This window comes from Nanorana parkeri, unplaced genomic scaffold (genome assembly GCF_000935625.1).
Source record: "Nanorana parkeri isolate BGI_ZX_2015 unplaced genomic scaffold, ASM93562v1 scaffold254, whole genome shotgun sequence".
In the NCBI taxonomy this organism is placed as follows: Eukaryota; Metazoa; Chordata; class Amphibia; order Anura; family Dicroglossidae; genus Nanorana; species Nanorana parkeri.
Window position 1 is genome coordinate 1,265,593 of NW_017306522.1, and position 22,917 is coordinate 1,288,509.

Genomic DNA, 22,917 nt, shown 5'->3' on the forward strand with positions numbered 1-22,917 from the left:
CATACAGGTGAAACTCGAATAATTAGAATATCGTGCAAAGTTCATTTATTTCACTAATGCAACTTAAAAGGTGAAACTAATATATGAGATAGACTCATTACATGCAAAGCAAGATAGTTCAAGCCGTGATTTGTCATAATTGTGATGATTATGGCTTACAGCTCATGAAAACCCCAAGAACCCCAAATCCACAACCTCAAAAAAGTAGATTATTACATGCAATCAATAAAACAAGGATTGTACATAGAACAATATCGGACCTCTGAAAAGTACAAGCATGCATATGTACTCAGTACTTGGTTTGGGCCCCTTTTGCAGCACTTACTGCCATTACTTTTGCACGATATTCTAATTATTCGAGTTTCACCTGTACATACGTCTACATAGACCTACAAGAGCCACAAAGAGGAAAGAATTTTAGTTATGTAAATGAAGGACAGTCAGGGACTATCTACTTCCCAACATGTCTGGCTTAAGAAGGAATCAAAACAAAAGAGGCTGAAGGTCACCATAGGACCCCCAAATGGGTATTAAAATAATTAATAATGACTTAGTTGGTATGCACATGAGCAAAATGGGGAGCTTAGCAATAAATTGGTAGTGGAGCCATATTAGAGCTATGGTTGCATTTACATGCTAGAACATTATCATGATTCATGCACAGAAAGTAGCGTTCTGTTCAACCTGCCAAGACAGGAGGTAAGGTTTGGTTGGTGACTCGGGGTTGCCTTTCGGTTGCTCTCTCCCAGGCATTTACATTTTTTAAGCTCCTTGTATCTAAAGCCAAAACGTTTTGTCAGGTTTGTTTTGTATCTCGTTGGGGAAATTTCGCTTCACTTTCTGTCCTGTAGACGCAATAGGAAGTTAGAGGAAATCTCTCCAAAATGAGAAGACATTCTCCCTTAGTTGTCACCACAACAAGTGTTTCCATTGGAAGACTATCCCTCTGTTCTTCTTCTTTTATCCAACTCCCCATTTTGGATTGTTCATTTCACTCCTTGTACCATAGGCTACCAGAACAAATAAAGAAGGTTAATCTTCCCAGTGGGGGAGCAGACAGCAGTACAGATGTGGCAGAGGTTCTAACCCCTTACAGCTCAAAACAATACAAAACTTAAAACAATTTTCCATTTAGGCGTCTGTGGCTCCAGCCTGTAAATCTTAAAATGAAACCTTAAAGTGTAACTCTGGCCAAGTTCTGGACACTCAAATAGTTAGAAATTCCTAACTAGCAGTAAATGTACTTTATAACAAGCCCTCATTGTGGAGCATATCAGAGCAGGATCAATGAAGATTCTTAGCAGCTCTTATCAAAAAACAATGGCACCTCAGCTCACCCTGCTCCTCCCTCACAGCAGTGACTCTTCAGTTCCCCCTGCTCCTCCCTCCCAGCAGTGACTCCTCAGCTCACTCTGCTCCACCCTCTGAGTGGTGACTCCTCAGCTCACTCTGCTCCTCCCTCCGAGCAGTGACTCCTCAGCTCACCCTGCTCCACCCTCTGAGTGGTGACTCCTCAGCTCACCCTGCTCTTCTTTCCAGGCAGCAACTCAACAGCTCAGCTCACCCTGGGTCGCATCTTCTAGCAGTGACTCCACAGTTCTTCCTACTTCTACCTCCCAACAGTTGGTGTACATTGCATGGTACAAACCCCTTAATACCATTTTAATTCCAGGTTGTAATGCAATAAAACAGGAAAACACCAAGGGTAGTGAATACTTTTGCAAGCACACAATAAAACAAGGCACTGTACTAACACCAATAATGCTATTTTCAATTAGTATCTATGAAAACATGAAACTCTTAGGCAGTACAGTACAATGGTTCTGCTGCTCTCACACATACAAGCATTAGGAACCCAGTGAAGTCAATGAGGTTACTGAACTCTGTTACAATTCATGGAAGAGTGGGGTACATGGTATCATTACGAAACTGCAGTATTATGTTGAGTAAGAAGTTCCTCTTTCTGGCTATATTTAAAAATAAAATATTGCTCTGAGTTTCACTGACCTAATGCCTTGGAGGAGATCACGTGGTCCCTGGCTACATGTGGATGTTTTGCAATCTGTACATAGAAACTTACAGGGCTTTCACAAAAAAGTGAAGAGTTTGGAGAAGGCAGGGGAAGTGAACAATCTAGGACAACATCGCTGATTTGGAAACATTCTCCAATTCAGCTCACTTTCCATTCAGCTATGTTGTCCTAGATTGTTCACTTCTCCTGCCTCTTCCAAACTCTTCACCCTTTTGAGGATAGATAGATAGATAGATAGATAGATAGATAGATAGATAGATAGATAGATAGATAGATAGATAGATAAGAGAGAGATTACCTATAAAATCATATTCCGCTGCCCTTATACCCCCATTGAACTTTGGCAACTCCATAGAAGGGCCCAGTTGATTAGTAACTGAATAAGAGGCCCTGGACCTCCTTGATAACCTGGGCCCCAGGATTCTAATTTTAACTCTGATGGCCCCCCATTGTCCTTTTGAGACCACATACAGTCTTCATGGGTGGTATCTCTGCCCCCACTCATTTATAAGACCATCAATGTCTAGACCCGAGCCCCTCATTTACCTTCAATGTGGTCATTCACTTGGCAGCTTAACATCCATGATCCAGCATTAGATGGCATCATCTCCACTGTGACGAACGTGGCAGGGAACAGATTAATGACGTCAGTTCTGTGGCCTTGGTTGGTGACTGTTTGCCCATGAAAGAAGGCTGAATGGATATCCACTTCATTACCAATGCCAAACAAATGCCAGGACACTGAGTCACCAACACACATGTTTATAGCCGGGAGGTTTCCATACAAATATCCATTAATTGCTGAAAATAACATATAATAAGAAAAATAATCAGGGGACAACATTTACAAAAAATGTAAGCATTCAACCAATGCAGGGCTTATATAGACGGGCATTAAAAGGCCTCACTTCATGCTGGGCTCCACACAGTTGGATTGCCGCTACCACCGGCATTTGTTCATGACGCCCACACAAAGCGTTTAGAGTGTAGGTGTGCTAGCTGTTTTGCTGCTTGCAGTGAAAGCCTTGTCCTCAGCAAAACAGCTAGCATGTACTCATTCCCTTATAGAGTCAAAGCCTTATACTAGCCATACACATTTGTATGTCTCTCGTTCTCTAAACGAGAGAAATTAATCAATCTTCATCGGTTTATTTTATTAAGACAGCCGTCACCTGCAGCAACTAGTCAGCTTACCTGACTTACTTTTAAACCTTGATGATAAAAATGGCCATTCTGCCCATTAAAGATGGTTAGGATTAAAGAGGAATTTTACACACCAATTTAATGTCTCCCAAATGAGTTAATTTCGAGGCATACCAACTGTCAAGAGGTGTGTTTAGTTGTTCAGCCGCTGCAAGTGCTGCGTTAGCAAACTTCCGCTGAACGCTGTACTGTAAGTCAGTGCTCAGCACTTCTAACGTAGCACTCGCAACGGAAGTAAATGCAGAGTGTGACGGAGAGGGTGGGGACAGAGAACCAGCGGCCATTTTAACTGTGGACACACCTGACAGCGCTGGAGAAAAATGTCTGAACCTCGATGGAGGAAATCACAATTCAGTGTGGGAACCTACAATTTAATGTTTTGGTGGACGAGCACACCAAATATTCGTTGATAAATGTATTAGTCAAAAATATTATCCTCCGCCATTTTGCTTAGCACCGTGCAGCCAAGGCATTCAGTGAAGCTGCTGCAAAGAACTTAAATGCTGCAGAACAGCTACTCAGCACTTGACTAAGGAACGGAACATGCCTATGGTTTCCAGTGTGCTTATTTCAGCTCTGGAGCTGCAACTAATTATTATTTTCATCGTAGATTAGTTGGCCGATAATTTTTTTTTATTAATCGGATAAAAAACATTAAATAAATACCATCCATGATTTAAAATAAAATACACAAATAAAGTGTTACACAAATAAAGTTTACTTCAGAATAAAACTGCATGCACAATTTTTTGCAATTGCACTGCACTGGAACACACGCCATTGCGGTACCATGTGTTCCAGTGGGGGCGATCAAATTGTGGGATGAATGAATTGCACTGCAACGCACCCACCGCAGCAGAATTTGTCAGGCAGAAACCGAAAATTACTTTTTTCTCATCTTTTAAACATGTTGGGGTTATAATTGTACTGTAAGCACATGGCACTTGAATAGCTTCAGCCACAGAATGGCAGCTGCCGGTGGCAAGATTCCGCTGGGGACAGCGGAATGTAAATACAACAGGTAGTGGGATGGTGCAATAGCCAGCCTGCTATTGGCCATTTCAAATTGCAATAGCCAATAGCAGGCTGGCTATTGCACCCGCCCATTGCTTGCTGTGCCCTCCTCCCAGCATGGAGGAGAGAGCTAGGGGATCCAACCAACTAATCGATAATGAGAATAGTTGACAACTATTCTCTGAATCGATTATTTGACTAGTTGGTTGCAGCCCTATTCAGCTCTCAAATTAACTTTCCAGCTCTAAAATGGCTGGTGTCATAGCTTATCACATGTGCAGCACCATGGCCACTAAAATCCAAATAGAGGCTAAGATGGAAACTTCTTTAGATATAAGGGATAGAAGGGTATAGTTCCACTTTAAGCACTGCCCCTACCCCTACCCTCTACCCTGCGTCATTCAGCTGTCAAATGCCAGAACATCAGTGAGCAATAGAGAGGTTCTATCAGCTGAAAGACATGAAATGTGGCAGAGCACCAGGCAGGGAGGCTTGATTTTAACTTACAGAGAGCCTGTGAACAGCCTGGGCTTGGGATCAAGGGAGCTCCACAGGGACACAGGGATTGCTTTGAGGACTAACACAGATATATAAAGGCACCACAAGGTTCCTGCACTTCAGCAATGTTGTTAGTTTAATGACATTTCAGACCAGGTCATGTTTACTTTAAATAGTCAAAAGTCTCAGGAAATATTGGAAAGTAATGATGTGTTTTCTGCCCACAGAAGACAAATTTCATTGTTTGCCTCCTTTTGTCCAAAATGGAAGATTACCTCAAACCAACCCCACCATGAGGTAAAGTAAGGATTCAGACTCAGACCCTGTCTAATAAAAAAACAATACATGCCACTCTGTGGCCCCTCAGCTGGCTCTTAATGCAATGATCTCAAATGAAACAAGGTACAGTCTGTAGGATCTGTATTGTAGTATTTTTATTTAGATGAGCACATTGCCATGAATGGCTGAGATTGCTGGTAGGTGGGGCGTATTATGAGTATTGTGGCTACAATAAAGCAAGGAACTGCCCTGCCAAAATACACCATTAGCAAATATTTCCATGTTTGCAACATTGTGGATATTTTACAATACATAGTTGTGAATGTTGTTCTCTTTTTCATAATGGTGGCCCTTTAATGCATTCTGTAGGTAATCTACAGCCCCTTTGCATTAGTTCTCATTGCTCACCATGCATCTTGTTGCTCTCCTGAAAATCTTCATCCTCCACGTCTACCAAGTCTGCTTCTGAACAATATTTCTGAATGTTCTCCTCTAGGTACCAGCTGAAATTTTCATCAACAACGCTAAACATCAGCACAAAATCCTTATCCACATCCAGCCGATTTAATGAACTGTCCAGAGTACCTGCATGAGATCAGTACAAGAAAAAAAAGGTATTAATTGGAGTTTCTGATCGTGTGGTGAAGCCAGATCCCGGTCACCATTTACAGTAAAACCGAAGGGCTGCTGTACGCACTATTCACTATAGCCCGTACAGCTCCCGAAGTTGGCCAAGGAGCTCAGTCGAGTCTAAGGCATATGCTTCGGCTCGACTGAGCCAAGGTAAAAGATGAAGCTGGCCGCATGGTCGGCCGACAGCCTGCTACTGACTGCTGGGCGGAGCCAGCCGTCTTCTCACGGCTGGCTCCGACCACTTGCACAGACAGATCAGCGTCCCTGGTTATCAGATAAGCAGGGACCCTGATCTCCAGACAGCCCAACTCTCCCGGACGCTCCGGTAGTCTCCCGCTACATATACATAGCTACATTCCTATTGGCTATTTCAATTTGCAATAGCCAATAGGAATCTAGCTATTGCACCCGCCCACTGCTGCTGTCAATCAGCAGAGGGGACCTGAAGTTCTCCATCAGGTCCCCTTCTAGTGATTGACAGCAGCAGGGGGCGGGTGCAATAGCTAATTTGCTATTGGCTATTGCAAAGTGAAATAGACAATAGGAATCTAGCTATGCATTCCTATGGTGTTTTTTATTCTGACGGCAGCAGAACCGCCCGGCCAATAGAAGACAGTGACAGCTAGCTCCGCCCAATTCTACTTTTTTAACTGCTTTTCTATTCTGCTCGGTACCCCTTCCTCTTCACGATACCAACCAGGGCACATGCCCTAGGCATTGGGAGGGTGCTTTTCCAGGGGGTAACTCCCTGGAAAAGATCCTTGTCCCCATGCCGATGGGGAGAAGGGCCTCTTCCCCACAACCCTGGCCTGATGGTTTTGGGGGTCTGCGGGCAGGGGGGCTAATCTGCATCTGGGTACCCCATTTCATAAAGGGGGCAACCAGATGCCCCCCTTGTGAATGAGTAAGGGGTAATTGTACCCCGACTCATTCATGAAAGAGTTAAATAAAATGTAAATAAATACACAACAACTTAGAAAAAAAATACTGTAATTGAACACAAAAACACAACACAGTTTTGTTTTTGGTTCAATTAAGTTTTTGCCAATTTCTTTTTGCCAATCTCGACCCCCAGAAAAAAAAATACTCACCGCTGGCTGCCGGATACAATGTGTACATAAGCCAGTGGGCAGAAATAAACAAAGCCTGCTTTTGGTTATTTAAAATTGAAATAGCCAATAGCAGGCTGATTATTGCTCCCGCCCACTGCCTGATGTCAATCACAGAGAAGTGGACCTAAGAGAGAAAATTTTGTCTCTCAGGTCTGCTCCTCTGTTGACTGACATCAGGCAGGAGAGGAGCAATAGCCAGCCTGCTATTGGCTATTGCAATTTAAAATAGCCAATAGCAGAATGGCTGCCGCCCACTGCCTTCTAGCAGTCCGCTCCTCTGCTGATTGACAGAAGGCAGTGGGCGGAGCAATAGCCAGCCTGCTATTGGCCATTGCATTTTTAAATAGCCAAAGCAGGCTTTTTTTTTTATTTCTGCTCACTGCCCTGTAAACATTGCACTGGGCAGAGCCCGCTTGCTCATCTTACATGTATACATAGAAAACAGTAGACATAGGCCAGTCACTGAAAGAACTTACAATTCAAGGACATGAGAGGATTATAAACACAAGTCAACAAGTGTATGTTCCTATTGTATGTACAGTAATTATTTTTTTTCTTATACTGAAATACAAAATTTGAAATGGAAAGAAATTAAAATAAACACAAGTCAAGGCTGACAACACCAGCATCCCTAGAAATCTGTAAGACTCTAAGAGGCAAGCTCCAACATTGAAAATATCAGCTATGTGGTTTTGCATATTAACAGTCTTGGGTTATAGAAGCCAATTCCAGAAAACAGTAGGTCCCCCTGCACTCCTTACAGCGCTTACGGTCCAAGTGAAAATAGTGGTGCGCGCAGTGACAATCACGGATGGCGCCGTGTACAACACATTTCATTTATGGAGTGCTGGTGATTTCTATCGTTCATTGGGTTATAGGAGGACTTGTCCATTTGTGACCCAGACCCCAAAGCATTAAAGCAGATCTAAACTAGGGTTACCATTAGTCCCTTTTTCCCGAGGACACTCCCCATTTGGAGAGGTCTGTCCCAGGAAAAAGCAACGCCCCCAGTGGCGTCCCCTGCGACAGTGAACTGCAGTTATATACAGCCAGATTTTTTCGTACTGTGATGGCTGCCTCTAGGGGTTGTGGTTTTATGAGTGTGGTTACAATTGGGGTGTGGTCAGGAGGGTGTCCCCAGATTCCATTTTGAAAATCTGGTAACCTTAATCTAAAACTACTCATTGAATCTTACAAATAATCATTAATATGTTCATGTAATTTCAAAAGTTTTTTCAGTGTTTTTAAATCTGCAGCTTAAATCAATACATGGTGATCCTGCCATGAAGGTCCTTGGAATTCAGGAGCTTCCTGTTATAGGGTGACAACTCTCTTCTAATTGTTCCCTTACCTTGTCACTGTTACACAGTCATTACCAATGGAGACTACCAGCAGCAGTACTGATGTACATTGCATATCGCCCAACTTTCTGCGACGAGGAACACCTTCCAGCACAATGTATTTAAACAATGGACACACCCCTGCCATATACCGAGTTATGCAGACAATTGGTTAAACCCAGAATTTGTTTTCACTAGAGGAGGCTAGTAGCAAAGAAATGATGGAAAAGAAAAAATTGATGAAAGTACATGTTATTGTACAAATAGGCAGTTGTAAAACTCCCTTATAACTCCAGTCAAACTCTCAAACAATTACCTTTTTTGCAAGTCAGCAGTGCCCCGATTAATCCACTTGCAATATCTCTGGGGGCATCGGTATGGGAGTGGTAGATCCATGTCAGACAGTTTGGGTCTCCACTGGTGGGTGCATGTTCCTTAATAACGATCCAGGTGTAGGTGTGCTGTCCACCAGGAGGGACTGCATCATCACCTTTATCTGATTTGTGGGTTCCGTCTGGATAAAAAGCCCCTAAAATGGAACACAAAGTATTTATAGCAAAATAATTCATAAAATAAGGTGAAACCATTGGCTTAAAATAAACCTGCCATAATGGGTTTTTTTTCCAATTAACCTTGTAGGCACCATCAGGTGTCAGTAAAGTGTAGTAGGAACCCTATCTTAAAATTTGACAACAACATGTCCTTGGGTCATCTAAACATGGGGATACAGGCCTTTACCTAGTGCTGGTAAGGGCCGGGACGTCTTCATTCTATTAGAAGTCATTCAACGGGATATGGACATAGAACTAAGAGCGTCTCAACCTCCGACCATTCTCTATTCTTTCCTGTCACTGTTTTTATCACATATAGGCATGTTTAGGCTTCCCAAGTGCACACATTTTACTGAATGGAGAGAGCCATGTAAGCAGAATATAAATAGAAAGGTCACCAGTACTCCAGGGTCCCTTCCTCAAGGTCACTGTGTTGTCTTGAGAAAGGGACCCTGTGTTGCCCAGAAAAGGTGGCTCTAGGACCTCTGTGTGATGCTATGAAAAAAAAAAAAACTGATTCTTTCATCTTGTGCTGGTGAACCTTCTCCTTTTTGTGATTGGAACTGTACGGCGCCATCCTAAGTTGTCACTACAAGCACCCTTTCTTATTGCTTTGGTCACAAGGTGGCATGGAGTGCAGCTTAATATGATATAATTTCAAGCAGAATGTAAAACTAGTCTCAGGAGTCCTGAGGATGCTTAGGATCTGCCATTTACATCCAGATCAGGTGACTGCCTGCACTTCCCCTGGCCTTGTTCAGCTGAACATACACCCTTAGGTATCCTAGCCATGTCTGCAATCACCCTCTTAAGTTAATCTGCAAGAAGCAAAGAGGAGATATATCAACAAATGAGTCAGCGGAAAGGTGAGTATAGTCCTATATTATTATTCAGGATTTATATAGAGCCAACAGTTTGCACAGCGCTTTACAATATAAGGAAGACATTACAGTTACAATCCAATTCAAGAGAAGATGGTTAGGAGGGCCCTGCATTAAAGGGGAGCTTCCACCTTAGTGGCAAGGTCCGCTTATTCAGGTTGCTTCCCCTCCCTATATCACTGCATAAAAGTACCTGTGGGAAAATATTTGTTTTATAATTTACTTTTACCTTTCCCCGACTTCCTAGAGGTACTTTTATGCAGCATTTTTAGGGAGGGGGAGGGGTGGTACCTTGAATAAGTGGACTAAGATAGACGGTCTGCTTTACCATACAAAGTAATCCTGTGCTGACAGGGTCACATAAGTGAATATTAAAAAAATGTTGACAGGCAGCTTTTTATGAGAGAATTCCATAATTACTTCTCTCTGCCTGCAAGCATTTTTTTCAAGGTGCACAGTGAGCCCCGTATGCACCGCTCAGTATACAGTCCTGGCCAATTATTATGGTTGAAGAATCTAAACACTGAAAACACAGAAGAAAATAGGGAAAAGAAGGAAGTGCCAAGGGGTGCTTTGCAAAGTAAGTCTGCCATAATCTGCAAATATGCTGAGCACACTTGTACATTATTTATATGCAGTTAAGTTCTGCTTTAAATTTGTCGAAAGTCAGTGATTGAGTACTGCAGCCAAAGCAATCAGCATGGCCGCCAGACAACTAGCATTTTCAGAAGGAGAGGTCAGCAATGGCAGATTCCATATTCCTCCCCTTTAAAGTGAAACTGTGGCAAAGCTATGGGAGTTCAAGAGGTTGTTGTTATATATTTTTTAACAATCAGTAGATAAGCTTTAAAACAAGATATATATATATATATACTCTATATATATATAAAATGTATATATACATATGTATATATAGATACTGTACATATTAGGGATGCACTGATACCATTGTTTCAAGACTGATTACGAGTATCGATACTTCTCCTCAAGTACTCGTCGATACCAATTACGACACCTTTTTTTGTCATGTGACAGTTTTTCTAAAACAGTACAGACGAATGTGCTCTGGTAGTTCTGCCACTGACTCCAAGCTGTAGAGGGACTACAAATCCCAGCAATATATTTCACATAATGCAGAAAATTATGAAGCTATACACTCTGTGTTGCTCACCAGGTATGTGCAGAGTTGGGCTGTGTGCGGCCTGATCAGGGCTGTGCGGGGTCTTACCAGGGCTGTGCGGGGTGTTACATAGTTACATAGTATGTGAGGTTGAATAAAGACATATATCGATCAAGTACAACCTATTTGTGTATGTGTGTATGGTCCTATTGGTGTGTAGTATGTGTAGGTCCCTTGTGTGTTATCAATTTTAAGAGTACTTGTACCCCTGTATATTACGGTCCCTGAGGAAATCGTCCAATCGCCTCTTGAATGATTCCACACGTCTCAGCAGGGCCGTGCAGGGTGTCAGGAGGATGTATGGGGTCTCACCAGGGCTGTGCTTGATCTCACCAGGGCATTGTGCTGTCTCACCAGAGCTGTGCTAGGTCTCACTAGGGCTGTGTGGGTTGCGTTAAGAAGAACAAAGAGGAGATGTGTGGCTGGTGCTGTTAACAGTACAACAGCAAAAAAAGATGTGTGTAAACAGCCACCGTGAGGTCCGCAGAAGGCTGCCGTGAGGTCCCCAGCAGGCGCGGGACCTTAGGGCAGCCAAATGTATTAAAAAATTTAAATGCCAGTATTGGTGCTTAGTATTGAGCATTTTCATGAGTATTCGTGGAAATGCCCAGTATCACTGCAAAATTGTATACATAATTACATATCAAGAATCAATGTGAAGACGCCTACCCTCTGAATCCTTCTTATAGAAGACCCCGTGTGGGTGTAATGTGTATGGCCGGGAAGCCAAATTCTTCAGATGAACAATGATAGTGTCTTCAACCTCGGCCTTTATAATGGGGCCCAGGAACCCCAACCATGCTGGCTTAGTGACTTCTTCTGTATAATAGGAGTTGGTGTACTGTCTGTAGATGGCTTTCTTATAGACTCGTCCTATTCTTTCTGCACCCTGTTCCAGGAAAGTGGAAGCGTCTCTGGTAAGAAAAGAATGAAAAATAGTTTTGCAACATAATTATGAGCAACTTAAGAACATTTTTACAGGATTTTGCAAGAGCTAAAGTGACCAGTACTTCTTGAAGGAGGAGAGGTTATGGAGATGAAAAGGGGGAGGGGGAGGAGGAGGGGTTATGGAGATGAAAAGGGGGAGGAGGAGGGGTTATGGAGATGAGAAGGGGGAGGGGTTATGGAAATGAGAAGGGGAGGGAGATGAGGAGGGGGATGTAAATGGAAGGGGGAGGGAGATGAGGAGGAGTTATGGAGATGAGGGGGGTTATGAGGATGAGGAAGGGGGAGGGAAATGAAGAGTGGGGAAGTGATAAGGAGAAGTTATGGAAATGAGGAAGGGGGAGGGAGATGAGGGGGAGTTATGGAGATGAAAAGGGGAGGGAGATGAGTGGAGGTATGGAGAGTAGGAGGAGTTATGGAGATGAAAAGGGGGAGGGATATGAGGAGGAGCTATGGAGATGAGGAAGGTGTAGAGAGATGAGGAGGGTTTATGGATATATGGAGGGGTTGGAAGATATGGAGGGGTTATGGAAGTGAGGCGGTGGGAAGGAGTTGAGGAGGAAGGAGGGGTTATAGAGATGAGAAGAGAGGAGGGAGATGAGAAGAGGTTATGGAGATGAGGAAGGCGGTGGAAGTAGAGGACGGGTTATAGAGATTAGAAGGGGGGTGGGAGATAAAGGGGGATAATGAGGACGAGGAGAGGGCTGTGATCTTTGTAATGCATCAGAAATAAGGTAGGCAGGGCTGACACTACATGCTTTGGAATGCAGAACCAAAAATAAACTGAAGGGAATTCATAAAAACTGGAGCAGACAAAATCTGGAGCAGCTGTGCATGGCAACCAATCAGCTTCTATCTTCAGTTTGTTCAGGTAAGATTTGAAAATTAAAGAGAGAAGCTGATTGGTTGCCATGCACAGCTGCTCCAGATTTTGTCAGATTTCTATCAAGCAGTAGATATAGGCAAACAGTTTTTAAAAAAACGCTAAAACAGCGGTTTAAACATACCTTTTTTTCTTTGCGCGCTCCCGCGCCGAGAATCAGGAACTGCTCGTATGGCCGCAAAGGATCTTGGGGCGGGCGCATGCGCATACGCAAGGTAAGTCTATGGACGCGTGCACCCGCATGCAGACACCGCTGGATCAGAAGTGCCTGCAAGCAGAGAGGTGTCAGCGCTGGATCGGAGAGTCGCCGCAGCGCTGGAGGGACAGATGAAAACATCAGGAAAGAAGAAGGAGATCGGATTAAGAGACATCATAAGGTAAGTGCTTTAATTAACATGGGGGGGAGGGGAAAAAATGTGACTTTAATGTCTCTTTAAGTGTGCTCCGCCTTTCTATTTTGTTATGTATACTGCCTGGACAAAATAAAAAGTCACCACCTGGATTTGGATAAGTAAATAGGTCAGAGTCTTCAATTGGATGATAGGTCTGGATTCAGCAACGTTATATCCCCAAAAATAAGGTCAGCTGCCACCTGAATATACTGAATGACCAGGTTTTTCCAGCAATGGATTTTGTCTTCCCTGATGGCACATTGGGCATGACAATGCCAGGATTCATCGGGCTCAGATTGTGAAAGAGTAGTTCAGGGAGCATGAGACATCATTTTCACACAGGGATTGAGTTATTCAAACAATTGTCAGCTTTTAATTCCTGTTGTGTATTCGAGCCAAGGAGTAAGAAGAATCTCCAGCAGGGACATTGGGCAATAACTCAAAGCACTAAATCCAATGGATCAGAATAACAGGCAGGAAGTAGGCACTTTCAGATGGCAAGGTTGGGTATTGTAGCCAAAAAAATTATTTGAGATTCCTCTAAAAAAAGTTTTACGTTGAGTTTTACTTTAAGTCACCCCTTCATTATGCCTGTCAACTGACATCATCCAATCAAAGGGCAGGATTCTCCTCCCGGGAGAAGACCCCCCAAACTCTACCCCACACATGGCTCTGCCACCATAAGGGGAACCCTATCACTCTCTTAGGGCTTGTTCACACCTGCACTGTTTTGCATTGTGCATCTGTGCTATGACGATGCATTGTAAAAATGCATTGCAGTGTTTATGTTTTGTTTTGTTTTTTTACTTAAAGGAGAACTATGAGGTGAGTGCTAGTCTGCTCCTGCACAGTAGAGACATAAAAATAATAGATGTGAACTCCGACACTAAAATCTTGTATAAGCTTTAACATGTTAATAGATTTCAATATGTCTTAATCTGTCTTAGTCGGATTAATGTCTTAATCTGCAGCCCCTATTAAAATAATATCTGGTGATCCTGCCAAGGAGTTGGGGCACTTCCTGTTATAGAGTGACAACCATCTGTCCCGGTCTCCCAATTGTGCTCCTGCGTTGTCACTTTGTCACATGGGTTTCCAGTAAAGACAAGTGGCCATTTCAACACAGATATAATACTGGCAAGTTCCACTCTGGTTACCATCAGGAGAACTTCCCTAAGAAATTCCATACAGTCATCCCCTATGGACACTACAAGTGCTTCTTCATCACTATCGTTTATTTATTCTGCCTCTGTAATCATTGTTTGTTACAGAGTAGACAAACAATAATGAATTCTCTGTTTTTCCTGTGCACCATGCTTTGAATGCTAATAGCCAGCAGAAGACCCAATGCGTCTTGTGCTTCAATGCAATTTCCTTCTGAAGCAATAAAGCAAAGAAGTCATAATATATCCTCCAATCACTCAGGATAATGATATCTGTTATCGGATGAGTCAATATCTGTCTAGGGAACCTGTATACAAAATTCTCAGTAGTGTCAACCTTTGGGAAGTTTCCTCCTTCCTCCCTTCTTCCTCTTCCCATCTCCAAGCTAGTAGACGAACAGTTGCTGGGACTCTGTCCCTTGTGATCTTGTACTGGACAGGACATACGGGGAAATGGAGCCGAGAGAGTTGGAACTGTTCAAAAATGTAACTGTAAATGCTTGGGCGAAAATGTAAAGAAATACTTTGCTGGGCAATGTATATGTGTTTGATCTGGATTCATTATTGAATAAAAGTTTAAGGGTTTAATATTACTTTAAAGCTGAACTCCAGGCAGCTACCCTGTTTCCCCGAAAATAAGACCTACCCCGAAATTAAGACCCAGTACTATTTTTGGGAATTGCTAAAATATAAGACCTACCCCAAAAATAAGACCTAGTTGTGACCATTCCCAGGGTCGGTGGCGGCATAAAGGGGAACTTGAAGAGCCGCGGGAGAGGCAGGAGAGAATCAGCGGTGCCAACTAAGACAGCACTAGAGGAAGCGAGGCGGCACCGGAGGGAGCAGAGCCGCATAAGCCGATGCCTCCTCTATAGCGCCGCCTCCTGTCACAGGCGGAGTGATACCAAATGCACTCCGCCTGTGAGGAATCGATAGTAAAAGTGCGCTTCGCTCATTCTGGCCAGCGATTGGTTAGCAAATTGCTCTTGGAAAGGTACGGCACCCCTGATCACCATATTCTTAACTTTGCCATTTTGGATTATTTAATTTGGATTTGCGTTAACTTTCGATTGTTGTACAAGACCTACCCCGAAAATAAGACCTAGTGTGTTTTTTGAGCCAAAAAAAAAATAAGACAGTGTCTTATTTTCGGGGAAACACGGTATTTGTAAAAGCAGCTAGTGAACGTGCCTGAATTGAAGTTGGTATCAGTCTCTTTTTATCTCCAGCACTGCAGCCCTTATAGTTAGGAAGTGAGGGAAAGCACTGGGTTACAATTAAGGTGCACACACACCTTGCGATAATCGTACGATTATCGCGGGAAATCCCGCGATCGTGCGATTATCGTAAGGTGTGTGGAAGCCGCGCGACCTCTACTACTGTAAGGTCGCACGACTTTTATCTTAGGAACATGTTCGAAAACCCGCCGAGCATCGTACGATATTCGGCGGGTGTGCAGCATGTTCGTAAGATAAAAGCCGGACGGGCCGGTGTGCTCAAGCGCACACTGCCCGTTCGGCATTGCTGCCATCGGAAGCCCGCCCCTCACGGGGGCGCGGCTTGCGATCATCACAAGTACGATCTGCCTGTCCAAGATAGGCAGATTGTACGTTTTTTTAATTACCTTACAACCATCGCAAGACTTTTGTGCCCAGCCTTAGATGTGCTGCATGTGCATGTGCTAATAGGGGGCCTGCTAACAGGAGGGGAAAGCCCTTTGTATATTTCCTTCAGTTCCGTGCAGTAATCCAGCAAGCAAAAACCTCTGTACTTTGTGCAAGGGTTTCCTGTACTAAGACCGGTCACTGCTGCTCTCACTCCTTGCGCAGGGTGACTGGTCTTGTATCCACTCCCTCCTACAGTCTTCTGCAGGCAGCCTGATGTGGGTGGAGCCTGCTGGGCCCCTCCCACAGCTCTGCTCTCTGCACATGTAATATCTTGGTTTGCATAGACACAGAGAGAGGATTCATTTCATTTGTGGCTATTGTGAAATATATTTAAATGAAAATGTTTGTGCCCGAAGTACAGCTTTGCAAGTTTGTTCCCATGACTATTTATGCTATTGTTTGTGAGAAAGCAAGATCCTTATTGCTGATACCCAGAAAACCAGGTGTATGTCATTGAAAGATACCAAGCCACCCTAATACAGGATATCAGGACCAGTGCATCTTCACTCCATAGTAATTTCTGACCGCAAAATAGCACAAACACACCTGAATATACAGTAAAGGGAAATCCCCCATCCCCCACTGGGAAATCCCCAGCATATTTGATGTTTGCTTTGGCATTCCTTTCAGCTGGGAATACTCAATGGTCTGGAAGCAATTTGCTAAAGCAGATGGATTCACACAAAAGCTGTTCTCTGGCCTCTGGGTCTAGACTGACAAGTGACACATTCATGGCTTTGGTCATGGAGCCTGGTAAACATTTCTATAGTAAACACAAGTCAGCATCTCCGTACATAGCAGTACTGAAGTCTACAGGCTGCATAATTCATGTTACTACACGTTAGATCATGAACTACCCGTCTACAAATTCAAACATGGACTACCCGCCTACAAGTTAGAGCATGGACTACCCGCCTACAAGTTAGAGCATGGACTACCCGCCTACAAGTTAGAACATGGACTACCTATCTACAAATTAAAACATGGACTACCCGCCTTCAAGTTAGAGCATAGACTACTTGCCTACAATTTAGAGCATGAACTACCCGCCTACAAGTTAGAGCATGGACTACCTGCTTACAAGTTAGAAAATAGACTACCTGCCTACAAGTTAGAAAATGGACTACCTGCCTACAAGTTAGAGCATGGACTACCTGCCTACAAGTTAAAAAATAGACTACCTGCCTACAGGTTAGAGCATTGACTACCTGCCTACAAGTTAGAGCATGGACTACCTGCCTACAAGTTAGAGCATGGACTACCTGCCTACAAGTTAGAGCATGGACTACCTGCCTACAAGTTAGAAAATAAACTACCTGCCTACAGGTTAGAGCATGGACTACCTGCCTACAAGTTAGCGCATGGACTACCTGCCTACAAGTTAGAACATGAACTACCTGCCCAAAAGTTAGAGCATGGAGTACATGCCTACAAATTAGAAAATAGACTACCTGCCTACAAGTTAGAGCATGGACTACCTGCCTACAAGTTAGAAAATAAACTACCTGCCTACAGGTTAGAGCATGGACTACCTGCCTACAAGTTAGCTCATGGACTACCTGCCTACAAGTTAGAGCATGGACTACCTGCCCACAAGGTGCAGCATAGACTACCCCCCTACAAGTTACAGCATGGACTACTGCCTACAAGGTACAGCATGGACTACCTGCTTTCAAGCTACAGCATGGACTACCTGCCTACAAGGTACAGCATGGACTACCTGCCTACAAGGTACAGCATGGACTACCTGCCTACAAGTTACAGCATGGACTACCTGCCTACAAATTAGAACATGGACTACCTGCCTACAAATTAGAACATGGACTACCTGCCTACAAATTAGAACATGGGCTACCCGCCTTACTGAACTTCAAACTGGGGTCAGTGATATATCTTCTGAAAAAGAAGCTGCTGATCCACTTCAACCAGAAAACCTGCAAGATACAAAAAGGGCATCCCAGGTAGAAGCTAAATGGTTCGTACAGCGTCACTGCCTGAGCCAGACTCATGAAAAGACATGTAAAAGCTACCTGTTAATGAGCAGCAAATAACAATTAAAGCTGCAGATGCTATGACAGTACAGACAAGCAGTGGGGGTTCTTACATACATTGCAACCACTACCAAACCCAAAGTATGAAGGACTCCAAAAGAAGATGAGACTTTTATAAAAGGAACTGTTGAGTGGGGGTGTTAGCATACTGTTTATACAGACGTGCAACAACGATTCTCATATATTATGAGATTGTTAGTTGTGTTAGTATTGTGTTTAATGTAATGTTCACTCTTGTGGAACTACAACTACAACCGGTTATAATGTACTTTCCTGTCTCTGGTTTCCTGTAATTAATGGTAAAACAAGAAGGGCTCAGCCAGTGGCGTAACAATCACCATAGCAACCCAGGCGGCCGCTATGGGGCCCGGGGCACAGTGGGGCCCGGCCAGATGCCGTACGGCTGAAGACGAACAGGCCTCTGTTCAGATCACTGACAGTAATCTGTGCAGCAGCGTGTTCCTCTCCACAGAGTCAATGAGAGCCAGCAGCGGCGGTGGAGCAGGCTGGACCCGGCAGTGGAGGAGGTGGCGGGGCCCGGTGACGCCGGCAGCAGGGGAGGAGGCGGGGGCCCGGTGACGAAGGAGGCGGCCCGGCGACAGAGGAGGAGGCGGAGTTCATCAGCAACCGTGGAGGAAGAGGAGGTGGACAGGTAAGGAGGGCAAACTAGCCCACCTGAGGGTGACCCTGCAGAGCCCACCATAGAAAGTCTATGGTGGGCTCTGCAGGTTCACCCTCAGGGGGGATCTCGAGTGGGCTCTGCAAGGGGTATAACTAGAAATCACAGGGCCCCATACAAAATTTTGCTATGGGGCCCTGTGATTTTTAGTTACGCCCCTGGGCTCAGCCATGTATCCAGCAACATCAGACTGGTAAGAGGCATATCTGCAGCAGCTTTCCAACACAAATGTGTCTCATGGCTTCTTGGGGGATATCTGCCCATACACAACTAGCACTGTTCATTATTCTGAAGACGGCAAAGTACAATGTTACAGAGATTCATGCGTGATATTGGTGACTCTTCCATCTTTCATAAAATAGAGATGTCTCTGTTTACCTTCCCAACTCATTGATTTCTAGATGTATCAGACAGATCTTCCAGAATATATACACACTTACTTTAGCAGAGGCTGATCCTCTACCAGGGCGAACCTCTCAGCAGTGAACGGGTCAATTTTACTCAATTCAACGGTGGGAGATTATATGATGACATTTAACTAAAGTATTAGCTTTCAGGTGACGTGCAACTGTGACCACGGCACATTTAGAAGATATTCAACAACTCCGAGCATGGCTCACTGAATTACTCAGCTCACAAATTAAAAGGTGACATAAAAGTGCAATGAAGTGGATATAAATGAACTACCCGCACTGATACCTTAAAGGAGAACTATGGGGTCAGTGCTTTTCCCCATAGTTCTCCTAATGGTAACGGGAGGACACAAACTAGCGTCCTCCCTTCACCCAAAGCTCAGTATATCACGAGCTGCAGCTCGCGCTATACTGAGACGCCGCAGCCGGAACGGATCCCAACAATGCTGTCTGGATCTGCCCAGCTGCGTGACTGACAGCTGGCTCGCCCTATCTAGAGGCAGAGCCAGCTGTACCCGTCCCCTCCCCCGTCCGTTCCGCCAGTCAGCGCTGGCGGATCGGAGCGGGGAGGGGGGAATCCAGCCCCTCCCCTGTCACGACAGAGAGCCGTGACAGGATCGAGAAGTGGGCCAACACCGGCATGTGTTCGCTCACCTCCCGATCTACTGAGCTGACCTGTAACAGTCTCATTGTCACAGGTCAGCTAGAACTATGAGGTGAGTGAAAAGCGCCAGCTGTACCCGCCCCATCCCCCATCAGTTCCGCCAGTCAGCGCTGGAGGATCAGACAGGGGATGGGGGGGATCCCTGAAGGGGACTGTGAGTGACAGTCACGGCTCTCTGAACGGATCGATCGAGAAGTGAGCGAGCAACGGTATGTGTTTGCTCACTTCCCGATCTACTGAGCCGACGTGTGACAGTCTCATTGTCAGAGGTCGGCTCAGATTATGAGGCTGAGTGAAAAGCACTCACCTCATAATTCTTCTTTAATATCAGACTACACACACCCTAGACTTGGGGACAGAAACAAGCACATTTTATAGTTTTTTTTATTTATAAATATTTAATGCTGTGTAATCTTTTTGTAGTCTGTTTATGTTTATTTTGCTTATATTTTGCCTTCTCTGGGTCCTCTTTTCCTCCCCTCAACAACATGCTAATGAAATGATTAAATAAAACCTTTCTATTTTCATTACATACCTCAGACACCATTCACACTGAGTGATTTGTAGCACGATTTCAGCTCAAATATCGCTCAGAAATTGCTCAATGAAGCTCGTCCAAAGCATTTCAATGGAGCTGTTCACATCTCACAGCTCAATGTCGCCTGTAACTTGTCGCTCGAACATGACCTATTTTTCCAGCGGATTTTGTGCGATTTGGCCCCAATAGGCTTTGATAGACTGCCAAAAGAAGCGCTATGTAGCGCAACAAAATGTGCACTGTAGCTCAATGTCGCTCAGCTGAAATCAGCTTTAATGTAGCTCAGTGTGAATGGGGTCTTATTATAGACCCAGTAATGTTATCACTGGAACCCTGTGATTTTCTATGCAAAGCAGGCAGATCATGCCTGGTAAGAAGAGCCGGTAGGGTGCTGTCCATAGATTCCTGAACACAGGAAGCTGTGGTAATGACCACTTGTAATGCTGAGCCTCCATGGTTGAAAGAATTGATTTCCAATTAATAAAGGGGCGTGCCAGGAACAGTCAGGCAGCGGACAAAAGGCATACTGAAGAGGATACTGGACGTCCTCCAGCCAGGAAATGAGGCGGGCTCTATTTGACTTGCTGTAGCTTCTAATGCATATTTTAAGAACTAGGGATGCACTGATACTGATACTAGTATTGGTGCAGATATCGAGTATTTGGGTGAGTACCCGTACTCGCCCAAATGCTCCGATACTTACCCCCGATACTGAAACTTCCAGCGAGAGGTAGATTTCCTCTGACCGGTATTGCTGCAAGGGAAAATGGATCCGGCTTCCCCGCCAATCAGGGAGCCGGCTCCATATTGTTCGGCCGGCTCGATGCTGATTGGCCTGGGTCATTACCAGCGCCCCGGCTTCCTGATTGGCTGGGAAACCAGCTTCATATTGTTTGGCCGACTCAATGCTAATTGGCCGGGAAGCTGGCTTCCCAGCAAATCAGCATCGAGCCAGCCAAACTTCATGGAGCCCAGCAAATCAGGAAGCTGGGCCGCGGGTAATGAACCTGTCCAATCAGCATCGAGCCGGCCGAACAATATGGAGCCGGCTTCCTGGCCAATCAGGACGCCGGGCAGTGGGTAATGGCCCGCCTCCAGGCTTCTTGATTGGCTGGGAAGCCGGCTCCATTCTCCATTCCATTCTATCTGATCGATATGTATCAGACAGAAATTCCAGCATACATAACCACTTACTTCAGCAGAGGTTAATCCTCTGCTGAAGTTCAGCAGTAACTTATTTATTTATTGTGAGAGACTCTTGTAATTAATTCAGTAGTGTAAGACTACATGTGCTGGCATTTAATTAACGTATTAATTTTCAGGTGTGGTTCAACTATAATTACGGCACATGTAAGAGATATTCAACAATTCTCAGCATATCATTATTAGCCTGCCTTTATGTTTTGGCCTGTGGGAATAGATACATTTACCTAGGGCAGGGGTTGGCAAACTCTGCCCCCCCCCCTCCCCCCAGCTATGTTGCGACTACAAATTCCATTTGGCATTGCATGACTATGACTGCCACAGGCAGATGTATGATGGCAGATTAAGTTTTCCACAACTGAATGGCCACAGTGTGACTAACCCTGACCCAGAGAAAGCTATACTCCATAGGGATGGTGCCTCAAGTGAGAATGAACCCAAGCACTGCAAAGCAAGAGTAGTAAACAATTGTGCTACAGAATTGGTAACGAGTGATGAGCCGGGGCTTGGTACCAACCTAGGTCACCCAAGCCAACTCAAAACTGAGAAGGAAACGCACCCCATGTGGTCTAATCAGCTGCAACTGCCACATCTGAGTAGCCCGGGAGGGGGGTTCGTCAGTCACAGTTTTGAGCAGGGTTGGGGGAACTGGGTTTGGCACCAAGCCTCACTTCATCACTATTGGTAACATTTATATCCTTCCTGTTGGCCACAATAACCAATGAATATATCAATTTAATTAGGTCCTGTGGACAACAGCTTTACTTTTGCACAAGTTGTCTTTGTTCCGCCATTTACAAATCAGTTTATAAAATCCAAGAAGATAAAATCTCCTGTCCATCTGGAAGCCATATTCACATCATCAGCTGTAATAATATACATGAATAGAGTTCTTGTCTTTTGTCTCGGGTCGTCCTTCCTGAAACACGGCAGACTTCAGAAAAAAAAAGAGGAAGTGTAATTGAAAAATCTTTGAAGCACAATAATAGGAGCACCAGCTAACCACGCACGGGCTACACCAATATTCATAACTGCTGATATCCTAAAAGGAGAACTCCAAGCATATACTCAAAACACATTTATTTACTTAGTTACGTCTTCAAAGTCATATACAATTTTCCTTTTAACCGCTGCATTGTAAAGCCTTCCTAAGTCAGAAGGAATTCACATGTCTCATGAGATCATTCCTCATCTTATGACACTGGGCAAAGCTCTAAGGCTGGCCATAGACAGGTGGAAACCTTCCCAAGAATAATATCGTTTTCCAAAATGTTTAATTGCATGTTAATCCCGTTATTTAGGGTACATCTGCAGACATTGTTATAATATTTATATATATATATATTTTTATATATTATATATTTCTATATTTTTTAATTTGTTTTTTTAACAATCAATTCAAGACAATTGCACATCCCTGGATTCCACAGGATAGGGGAAGCTTGACTAAGGTGGGTCTAATCAGCTTATGTTTTTTTCTAATGGCTGTTTTTGTATAACATGGGATCTGAGTATGGAAGGGGGGATCAGTTAGCTCAGTGTCGGTTATTGTTGGTTTTAGATTGGGGCTAAGGGTAAAAGGGTAAAATTGGCAGA

General features: G+C 44.2%; 1 protein-coding gene across 1 annotated transcript in view; it reads right to left on the reverse strand.

The window, feature by feature from the left end:
- Window positions 1-22,917, reverse strand: part of HEPHL1 (hephaestin like 1) — an 84,162-nt gene that overhangs the window by 49,696 nt on the left and 11,549 nt on the right. Inside the window, exons 2-5 of the mRNA XM_018556809.1 lie at window positions 11,393-11,637; window positions 8,428-8,640; window positions 5,435-5,611; window positions 2,579-2,833 (exon numbers count right to left, since the gene is read on the reverse strand). Coding sequence (XP_018412311.1) covers window positions 2,579-2,833; window positions 5,435-5,611; window positions 8,428-8,640; window positions 11,393-11,637 — 890 coding nt within the window. The remainder of the gene's footprint in view (window positions 1-2,578; window positions 2,834-5,434; window positions 5,612-8,427; window positions 8,641-11,392; window positions 11,638-22,917) is intronic.